Source organism: Aegilops tauschii, chromosome 1 (assembly GCF_002575655.3).
Source record: "Aegilops tauschii subsp. strangulata cultivar AL8/78 chromosome 1, Aet v6.0, whole genome shotgun sequence".
Lineage (NCBI taxonomy): Eukaryota > Viridiplantae > Streptophyta > Magnoliopsida > Poales > Poaceae > Aegilops > Aegilops tauschii.
The window spans coordinates 502,355,495-502,366,494 of NC_053035.3; the positions used below are offsets into that span (position 1 = coordinate 502,355,495).

Consider the following 11,000-nt stretch of genomic DNA (forward strand, 5'->3'; position numbering starts at 1 on the left):
CTAGGAGTATTGATTTCACACATCACAATTCACTTGTTGGTATTCCGGTTATAATAACACGGAGACCGAGGAATGAACGATGATGGCGAGGAGTATCACTAAATCAAGAATTCATAAGAGGTGGTGCAATTCTCATGACACTCTTGACATAAAGATGGTAACACTCCAAGGTAGAACAGAACAAAAACTGGATTCGCATTTTGATCTGCGGAATACAACTACTTTGACCCAATCCTAGATATGGACGAGGTACCACAGTTTGTTTCTCCTAGCCATCCAGAATAGAATGGCTTGACGGACCACAAGAATAATAGGCATCAATGAGCACGATTGCACACATACTCTTGACTATCAATTGATAGACGAGGGCCAGAAAATAACTAAACAGGGACAACTCAAAGGAACATATAACTTTCTGAGTTGTGGATGCATAGATCAGTATGTCGAGCAAAGTTCAACAGGTTTCTTCCGGATAACCCATGCAGAGAGGTAGGACTGGCAGAGTCACAATATAGAATGGGGAACTCATCGAGAGCACTCTTGTTGTGATCTTTTGGTTCAAAGAACTTCTGCCATAAGCAGTTCATGGTATTTGGAAGAAGGAAATACCACGGACCTCGAGGACTATCGCAAAGGTTACTAATATCTTAAGGGAACTAGCAAATACTAACAACATGAAGTGGGGTGAATCTTGGGCTCAAAACCCAGGAGCAGAATACCTACTACTAAATGGAATCACGGGATGCTTTCGAGAATGGTGGCCAGAATTATCACACCGGGAACACAAAACATGGCTAGATTACCTGGTGATCCTCTAAGATACCTAGGGTCATAATACTAGCTCCAACATATATGTCGAGGCAATGGAGTACCTCAACACACTGATTAGTTTGGTTGAACTGGCCCAAAGGGACATCGGGAACGGAAGGAAGGGATTGCAAATGCATCGGATTGTTTAGAAACCTGGAATGACTCGGACAGCATAACTGCTGTAAATGCTCAAAAAGATTTGAGACATCCTGCAAATTGGTGGCATAACCACTTAACATCACAATATCAAGATTCTGAGACCAGCTATGAACATACGGAAGTAGTAGGAACTGAACTGGGGCTTGAATCCATCAATCCTATAAGTCTACGGATTAGTAAGACGTGATCCTAATAGAAAGATGAGAAGCCTAGTTCTTAATCCCCGCAGAAAAGAAGATGGTGACTCAGATCAGAAGGACATAAGGTATAAGAAGTAAAAAGAGCCTTACGTTCCCTTCCACAATCAATTCCCTTATATAACTAAAGCATTTCTAGACTCAACTTCGACCAGTTTGGCTTGGTAATCCTACAGGCAGTCGAGCTCTGATACCAAAGCTGTCAGGACCCCGATTCCAAGTCACATTGATCTAGCCGGTAACACCTCATATCACTTTGCGGCCTCACGCACGGTATTCCCACGGGTGTCGCCTTACCATGGCCCGGGACCGTTTGCGCCTTTTGGCTCACGTATATGATAGTGTCGCTAGCATCCATATGACAGAGAACCCGGGCCAACATGACTAGTTGTGAACCCAAAGTGGCACTAACTTACGGGGACAGGCATACATGAATCAACATCGAGCATGTCGGTCAGCAGCGTGCGAATCCGGGCTGTAGCACTGGGCTAACAGGACTCCGGGAACCCGGGCTGTAGCAGGCTAGGCAGGACTCCGGATGTCACCGCGTGACATTTCCCCGAAGGGACAGACACAGGAACGAAGTGAATCACATGCCGGCCAGTCTAGGTGTTCCGGAGCAGTAGTGCTGGGCTAGCAGGACTCCGGTAAACCGGGCTGTAGCGGACTACTATGGCTCATGGAAGCACAAGACTACATTTCCCCATAAGAGAGGCTACCAAGGATTAACAACTAGGTTGTCGGATCCCACACATACCAAGCATTTCCATCATACACACAATATGCCCGATATGTGCAAATACAACATGGCATCACAACAAGACTCTACGACTCAGAGTATTTATTCAATAGGCTCCGAGGAGCCAGGTATTTCAAACATAGGTCTCATGACCCAACATACAGAGCATACAAGCAACAAGCACATGCGGAAGCTTAACTTGTCTGAGTACAGACAACTACAAATGAAGAAGGCTGAGAAGCCTGACTATCCACAAGACCCTCCCAAGGGTACAAGATCGTAGCTGAGGTAACAAGCTAAACGTGACGTCTCTCTGCAAAAACATAAATTAAGCAAACGTGAGTACAAATGTACCAAGCAAGACTTACATTAGAACTATCTACATATGCATCAGTATCAACAAAGGGGTGGTGGAGTTTGACTGCAGCAAGCCAGCTTTGACTCGGTGGCTATCCTAAACTACGACTGCAAGTAACTCTTTTGAGGTGGCGCACACGAGTCCACATATTCACCATGTCAATACACCACTATGGATCCGCTCCCGTCTACCTACGAGAACGCCATCCATAGCACTCACGCTTATCTTGCGCATTTTAGAGTATCCACTTTCACTTGTCTATGAACTGTACAGGCAACCCAGAAGTCCTTTTCCGCGGACACGGCTATTCGAATAGATGATGTTAACCCTGCAGGGGTGTACTTCTTCACACACGCTCTCGCCACTTACCACCATGTACACATCATGTATCTCGGGAACCTTCAAGCGGAAGCCTGGCGAGGGAGTCGCCCACGACCTGACTAACCACACAAGTCTCTCGTCCAGGTTTATCGCCTATTCGGGTTCCATCCGCAAGGAGTCCAGCCGGGGTGTCGCTCACGGCCCCAAACGATGTGAGCAGGGTTCCCAAGCCCACCATCCGGGCGCCACTTGGTACACCGTGCCACTGCACCTAGTCTGTCCCAAGCCCACCCGGGCGCTCACGGCCCCAAATGAGTAGGCACATCAGGGCTCAAACAACTCCTACTCATGCTAGTGGGTTTCATCTATTTACTGTGGCAATGACAGGTCATGCAGAGGAAAGGGGTTCAACTACCGCAGCATGTAACACTTGAATCATTGTTGTCCTAATGCAGTAAAAGAGAGCAGGAGCGAGAGAGTGGGATTATATCGGAATGAACAAGGGGATTTTGCTTGCCTGGCACTTCTGAAGATAGTATAGCTCTTCATCGGTGTTATCGAACTCATCGTCGGAACCACGTCTATCGAGAGGGGGCAACCACCGGCAAACAAGGAAGAACGCAATCAATGCAATGCATAATATGATGCATGATCATGACATGGCAATATGCTGTGGTTTGAGCTAATGCAACTAGCAACAAGTTAAATGGAGTTGGTTTGAATCTAAGATTCAAATTCAAACTCCATATATGACATTTCAAATGCCATTAATTCAAATTGTTGTATACAGCAGCTTTAAGTTGTTCAAACATGCATGATAATGCCATAAATAGATTCTTTGGATTTTTCTGATCATCTTTCATATATAATTTATCTTATTTGGAGTTACAGATAATTTTCTATGAATTTTAGAAGTTTTGGGCATTTTCTGGAATTTTCAGATTAATAAAAATGCCAGAAAAGCTTTATTGCTTCAGCATGACATCAACAGGTCAACCGGGGCAGTTCCAGGTCAAACCTGACGTGTGGGGTCCACACGTCAGTGACTCAGGGACTAATCCCGGTCCAACCCAGCGCTGACTGGGTTTGACCTGGGGTTGGGCCCGCCGTCAGTGGTTGTGGGGGGGGGGTTAAGCAGCGGGTTTAGCGCCTAAACAAAGTGCCACATTGGCACTTGCCGGAGCTCGGCCGGCGACGACCAAAACCACGGCGGAAGCTCACCGGAAAATCGATCCGAGGCTCGGTTTTGCGCGTGGTTTGCGCCTACGGTTAGCTGAAGGTGCGCCACATTCAACTGGGCGAGTGACAGCGGCTGGGGTGGCCGAAGTAGGCGGCGGCGAGGAGTTAGGCGGCGGCCAGAGTTCGGGCAGAGGCAGGGACGCGACTGCAGTGCTCGAGCGAGCAAGCGGAGTGGTGAGGCATCCTCCTGGAGGCGCTAGGAGTGTGTCAGTGCCCCTGGAGCAAGCAGGAGAGGCTCGGGAGCGCGGGCTCACCGACCATGGCGGACGGCGGCGCTCGATTACCCACGGGCGGCGGCTAGAGGAGGAACGCGTCGATGCAGAGAGGGGTGAGGGGTGCAGGAGCTCACAGTGAGGTCGACGGGCACGAGAACAAAGTCGGGGATGCACTGATGACGACGAATCCACGGCAGCGATCGCCGGACCGAAGCGGCGATGAAGGCGGCGGGGATGATGTTGTGGGGCTCCCGCGGTCACGTGTGTCGACAGAGAGAACGAGGCAGACGAGGCGAAACCTCTGGCCACGGACAGAGGGCGACGGGGCAGCTCTAGGCGCGGCAACGGCGAGCGGTGGCGACGGTGACTCTCGGGTGAGCTCGGGGGAGAGACCTAGGGGAGGGGAGAGATAGCAGCGAGTGAGGGAGAGGGGACAGGGGCTTCGGGGCGTCTCCGTGGCGTCGCTAGGAGGGGCCGGGGAAGCAGGAGGTGCCCGGGGCAGCATCGGCGCTCGCCACGCACCTGCTTATCCTCCTGGCAGAGGAGGAAGGAGACATGGAAGCCCCTGGTGGGCTGGGCCGCCAGCTGGGCTGCCAACAGGCTATAGTAGCGGGCCGCAGGTGAGTGCAGGTAAGCTAGGTGAGTTTCTAACCCTTTTCTATTTTTGTTGTGGTTTTCTAATTTGCAGATTGTTTTTGATCCAGTTTTAAAAACCAAATCAATTTTATAAATCCTGAAAATACTCATGAGCACTTTATGAAATATTTCAGTGGCCCACAAGTAGTTCCAACATTATTTGAGCATTTAAATTATTTATAGTGTTTAAATGCCCAAAGTCAAATACAATATGATTTAATTCAAAAATTCGGGAATGACCTAGAAATATGTTCATCATTTTTGGCAGAGGTTTTCACCTTTATCAGAAATCATGAACATTTTCAAAGGGCATTTTGGGTTCATTGAAAATGATTTTATTTGAACCTATTTGAATTCCTTTGGTGCTAGGGTTTGGTCATTCCCCATTTCAAGTTTAATTGGAAGTTAAACATTATGCAACACCAAAAGCTAGCACTATGCATTACCAGAGCTAGGGATGTGACACTACCGGAGTGGGATTGAATCACGGATGGCCTGTACATCAACTAGTCACGGATGGCCCCTACCGATGATGCGTGAGTAGCTAGATAACTTCTGCTCTCTCTTTGATCTTCAATATAATGTTCTCCTCGATGTTCTTGGAGTTGTATCCGATGTAATCTTCTTTTGCGGTGTGTTTGTTGAGATCCAATGAATTGTTAGTTTATAATCAGATTATCTATAAATATTATTTGAGTCTTCTCTGAACTCTTTTACGCATGATTTAAATAGCTTTGTATTTCTCTCCGATCTATTGATTTGGTTTGACAAACTAGATTGATCTATCTTGCAATAGGAGAGGTGCTTTGTTTTGGGTTCAGTCGTGCGGTGTCCTCACCCAGTGACAAAGTAGGGGTAGCGAGACACGTAGTGTATTATTGTCATTACAGATAAAAGATGGGGTTTTCATCATATTACTTGAGTTTATCCCTCTACATCATGTCATCTTGCTTAATATGTTGCTATGTTCTTTTGAAGTTATTACTCTAGATGCAGGTAGCGATGTGTGGAGTAATAGTAGTAGATGCGGGTAGGAGTCAGTCTACTTGTCACGGACGTGATGCCTATATTCATGATCATTATCTTAGATATTGTCATAACTATGCGCTTTTATATCAATTGCTCAACAATAACGTGTTCACCCACCATATGTTTTGCCTTCAAGAGAGAAGGCTCTAGTGAAACCTATGGCCCCGGGTCTATTTTCCATCATATATTTTCACATCTATAAAACCAAAAACCCAAAAATACCTTACTGCAATTTATTTAACTTTACTTTATTTTGCCTTTTATTTATCTTTTATATCTAACTCTATTAGATCTCACTCTTGCAAGGCGCGGAGGCCCATGACAGTAACAACGTCAAGATAGTAACGACCCCGAAGAATGGGCGCCGAATCTTCCACAGGCCGCCAAGGCGTTGGCGTCTCGACCACGCTCCAGGAACACAAGAAGATAAGAAAGCCCGCCGGAGGTCTCACGACCTTCACTGTGACCCCCGCCACGCTCGGGGGCTACTGACGGGGTCCTCTATCAGGGGTGGCTAACACCTAGGAACCCGACCTCATCAACCACAAGGGGCCCACTAGGCCCAGGACACGGTGCAAAACCCTAGGAGGCAAGACGACCTTCTTGACGCCCAAGACTAGAGGGCGGCAGCGCCCCAGATCGCATCTGGCATGTAAACCCTAGACCTCTCTTGTCTATATAAAGGGGGAGGGCTAGGGTACTCCTTTATCATCGATCCTAAGATAGGAGAACTCTTGGTAGCAAACTCATACACCATTGTAACCCTTCGCACGAGGTATCCCTCCACTATGAATCATCAAAACCAGCAAGATGTAGGGTATTACTCTCCGGAGGCCTGGACCTGGATAAACCCCTCGTGTGACCTCCGGTCCATGACTTCTAGTTGTGCTTGGACCCCTACCAAGGGATCTGACGAGAATTCACTCCGTCAATTCTCACCATGGAAATTTGAGAAGCAGGATCATACCAAGAGTTCCTATGATGAGTTGTGGCAAATTGTGGAAGAAGGCTACAACTCTGCGAACTCCAATGATCTCACTCTGTTGAAGGCTTACAATGAGCAACCGAACTCCACCACACTCATGATGATAAGGAAGGGCCTATCCACAGGTGAGAGAAGAGAGTACCTCAACATGAACACCACCAAGCAACTACGGGATGCTCTTGTTTTAACCAAGACCGGCACCACCACACTCTAGCAAACAAGATATAAAGTTGCCAAGAGTGAGATGGACTACTTCGTGAGAGAGAAGGATGAGTCGCCTCAAGAGCTAAATGAATGCCTAAATACTCTTGCTTCTTAAATTAAAAGCTTTGAACATGAAAGGGGCGATGATGGTTTCACCATAGCCAGTAAATTCCTTGTGGACAAGTTACTCACTGCTCTTGCTCCTCACTATAAGAACATGGTTTGGTCCATAAGACGTGTGCATGGGTTCTCAACCATGACTCTCGATGATTTGATTGGTACCATCTTGCAATATGATGAGCATGAGATCAATGGAAAGAAACAACTTGTTATGCAAGAAGGAAGTCAAAAAGACCAACCTTGCTTTGAAGGCCAAACATGTCCAAGTCGAAGAATCAAGTGATGATGATAATAAGAAGTTGACTCGAACGGGTGTTCCTCATGCAACTAAATGACACACGAAAAAGAAAATAAACCGTTGGGGAAGAAACATATGAAAATAACTGCAAAGGGTCGGGCACTGCATGGGTATGCGATTGCTTGCCAAATAAGAAAAAACCGGGCCCCTTTTGTGAAAAGAAAAATTGGAACAAGTGAACAGTTTGGGCTGCAAAACAAGAGCTAAAAGAAGAAAGAAAAGGGAAACCAACCAAAATCCTCACAGTTGGGCCGAAAACGTGCAAGAACAAGAACTCTCGGAAGATTATAAGTTTATAAAATGCCAATATTCATGTCGTTAAAGAAAAAAAAAGTCCCCACAACTCCTACACCTTGTAAGAATATTCATGTAATGAAAAAATGCTGATATACCTAGTTTATAAAAAATGTTTACCTCGGGTTGAAAAATTGTTTGTCGAATGTAAAAGTTTGTCGCATGGTGTAAAAAAATGATCATACAATTAGAAAAAAAAAGGTTTACATGTATTTGAAGAATGGTGTCAACATCCATTAAAAAGAGAGAAAATAAAGTATTTAAAAAAACAGAATTTAATAAGAAAGGATAACCGATAAACTAGCAGAGAAAAATACACACACAAAAAAATAGCATTTTCGGTTAGAACATGCCAATGTGTGTCTTTCCCAAATATAGTTTTTCTTCTAGTGGATCCCCAAATTTAGTGCTGCCAAAAATAGAAGAAGAAAATAACAAAGTTGTAATAACCTATCGAAACCTCCATGTTTTTTTAAAGAAGGAAAAAAACTACCGAAATCTCCACGGAGTGCAATCCAGTTGGGCCGAAACCTCTAGGAACAAGAACTCTACAAGAACAAGAACTGCATTGGGCTGGGCCGGGTCGCAAGATTATAACAAGTTGGCGCACCGCACCGCACCCTCCCGACAGCGCAAGAAACCACACCCACGCCAACTTTTCCCGTCTGTCTTTCTTCTCGGCGGAGGCGAACGAGGAACCCTAGCCGCGCGAGGAACGCCTAGATCCCCAAGGTACGCTCACCGAAATCTCCACAGAACTGCAATCCGATCGATGGTGTGTGTGCTGTGTGTCTATGGGGGGAGCCGGTGCCGGCCGGCGGTGGTGATTCGTGACGGATCCTAATCCCTAACCGATATACTGTTGGCAGGCCGGCGACGATGGCGGCGGTTCGGTGCGCGGCGAGGAGGCTCGGCGGCTCTCTGCTCCAGCGGACGCAGGCGGCGGTCGCGGAGGAGGGACGCCTGCTCTCGCCAAGCAGGCTCATGCGCTCCCGCCAGCTCTCCACCAAGGTCTCCGGCGAGGTATCTTACCCAAAATTGACATCTTTAATTTTTCTCATCATGATTACGGCATCCAGAATCGATGTAGCCAGCAATAATCGAATTCTGTGCAACCGAAACAGCAACATCTACTTGAAACAAAGCACGATTACTTAACCTGACCATCCTGATGCATGTTTCCTTCCCCCTTCTTTGTTCCTCTGCTCCCAAGTCTGTAATATGATATTTGCGTCTACTGAAGTTTGGTTGATATGATAAAACTGGTTGCTTGTTTGGGCTGTGTCTCCGGCCAAACCTTAGGTGATCGTGCAGGGGAGGGAGGGAGGCATCTCCTTCTCATGTTTCAGGTGGATCATGTGTGCGTGCGCCCGCGCGCGCGCGTGTGTGTTTTGTTCTTTGTAGTCTATCATGTAAGAAAGACTTGGTGGTTTCTGTTACTGGAAATCGGGAGGCGACCTCTCTTTTATAAACAACAACAACAACAACAACAACAACAACAACAACAACAACAAAAACTGCCCATCCTGACGTACTGGTGCTTATCATTTAAGCAACTTATTTTCCTGTTTGATCCAAGAATGACTGTTTACTCATCCTTGCTGGCCTGCTCCAGCGATCGCAGGTGGCGGAGCGACAGCTCCTCGAGCCAGGCAGCCTCATGCGCTCCCGCCAGCTCTCCGGCGAGGTATCTAAACCAAAATTGACATCTTTTATCTCATGATTTATCTGCCGACATCAAGGTTGTAGCCTGCGATAATTGAATTCTGTGCAATCGAAACAGCAACATGCATGTGTCTCTTCTACTATTAAGCCACTAGACTATAAACAAGAGCTAAATTACTTACTTAGCATCGTCATATGTACTAGAGCTTGTTTAATCTGACCTGAAGCTGTTGTACATCCTGACTTACTAGCAACAGGACTGCATGCGAATCATATCTTTAAGCAACCTTATTTTTCCTGGTTGAAGATGCCAGCATGATGACCTTTTTGCTCGTCCCTTTTGCAAACACTGTAATTAGTTGCAACACATAAGATGGATGCTGCTGCGGCTTTGATATCTTCTGCTTGATGCACTCCCTAGCTAGTATTACCTCGGTCGAAAATTACTTGTCTCAGATTTTTCTAGATACGAATGTATCTCACACTAAAACGTGTCTAGATACATCCGTGTATAGACAAATCTAAGACATGTAATACGGGACGGAGGGAGTATGATTCTGTGACTTCATTTGTCCATATATACGGCAAGTATGATTCTGTGACTAGATGATACCCATGCACCATGCATTCTGCATATACCGAACCTCACTTAACTGGCAGACAACACAGTATCCTTCTTAATTACATAGTCCCTCCATCCAGAATTACTTGTCGCAGAGATGAATAAAAATGGATGTATCTAGAACTAAAATATGTCCAGATACATTCATATCTCCGACAAGTAATTCCGGACGGAGTGATTATTTAACAATCCTGGTCAGCGCTTACTTGATGATTGATGATGCAAAGCAAGCACACTGACCATTGTCCATGTGTATCAATCCAGCATGCTCGCAACATCCAGAAGAAAGAGGATGACTGCTGGGCGGGGTTCATTGAGACGCTAAAGAGGTTGGACGAGCTTGAAAAAAAGAAGAAACCCAATGTCTTCAAGCAGTACGTAGAATATCGGAGGCCCAATTTCTTCCTTATTTTCCTGTTTGTTTGTTTGACAGGTTTCGATACATATAATCTCATTTGTCCTACCTCTCTCTACCTGCAGGCGCATGATATCCATCGACCGTGCGTTGAAGAGTTTGGTCTATGTATCTTTCAAGGTGACAGTTGTGTTTGTGGTTGCTGCTTCTGCTTTCTCTGACAGTGGGCTAGAAGTCTAGCCCAGGCCGTTACCAAGGAAAACGTGTGAAGACAAGGTGGAAAAATGAGAACCAAAGATGGCCGCCTAGCTTGTTTTATGTTTAATTATGACCCCTGCAGTTTGGCTAGCTAGCACTATGCTATCGTATGCTGTGATATTGTGTGACATGGTATCATGTTATTATATCTCTACCTATCTATCTGTTCGAGTAGATTATGCATGAAACTGTAGCTTGAAGTGAACATGCTTGCAAGGTCACTGACGTGCATTGTTGGGCTCCTGTCTAGTGCTTCTGGATCGAAGTGATTGCAATCTACTCCCTCCGTTCCGAATTACTCGTCGCAGAAATGGATGTATCTAGATGTATTTTACTTCTAGATACATCCATTTCTGCGACTAGTAATTTGAAACGGAGGGAGTAATGTCACTACTGGTTTCTTTATATGTGGTACTCCCTCCGTCCGGAAATACTCGTCGGAGGAATGGATGTATCTAGATGTATTTTAGTTCTAGATACATTCATTTTTATGCAT

General features: G+C 46.0%; 1 protein-coding gene across 3 annotated transcripts; it reads left to right on the plus strand.

The window, feature by feature from the left end:
• Positions 1 to 8,190: 8,190 nt before the first annotated feature.
• Positions 8,191 to 10,747, plus strand: LOC109768309 (uncharacterized). 3 transcript variants are annotated; one of them, XM_020327040.4, is made up of 5 exons: positions 8,191 to 8,336; positions 8,474 to 8,627; positions 9,220 to 9,291; positions 10,156 to 10,265; positions 10,372 to 10,747. In XM_020327040.4, exons 2-5 carry the CDS (start codon positions 8,484 to 8,486, stop codon positions 10,484 to 10,486), a joined length of 441 nt encoding a protein of 146 aa, XP_020182629.1. In that variant the 5' UTR covers positions 8,191 to 8,336; positions 8,474 to 8,483; the 3' UTR covers positions 10,487 to 10,747. The 3 variants fall into 3 exon arrangements, with proteins under 3 accessions (XP_020182629.1, XP_040248609.1, XP_073359070.1); XM_073502969.1 differs by having other exon boundaries at positions 8,223 to 8,336; positions 8,474 to 8,615; XM_040392675.3 differs by lacking the exon at positions 9,220 to 9,291.
• The last annotated feature ends 253 nt before the right edge of the window (positions 10,748 to 11,000 follow it).

Bases quoted from the DNA above. Each gene is read 5' to 3' on its own strand.
- LOC109768309 (XM_020327040.4), top strand. From the start codon at position 8,484: ATGGCGGCGGTTCGGTGCGCGGCGAGGAGGCTCGGCGGCTCTCTGCTC. The intron at 8,628-9,219 runs GTATCTTACCCA...GGCCTGCTCCAG, and splicing joins CCACCAAGGTCTCCGGCGAG to CGATCGCAGGTGGCGGAGCG. The intron at 9,292-10,155 runs GTATCTAAACCA...GTATCAATCCAG, and splicing joins CCCGCCAGCTCTCCGGCGAG to CATGCTCGCAACATCCAGAA.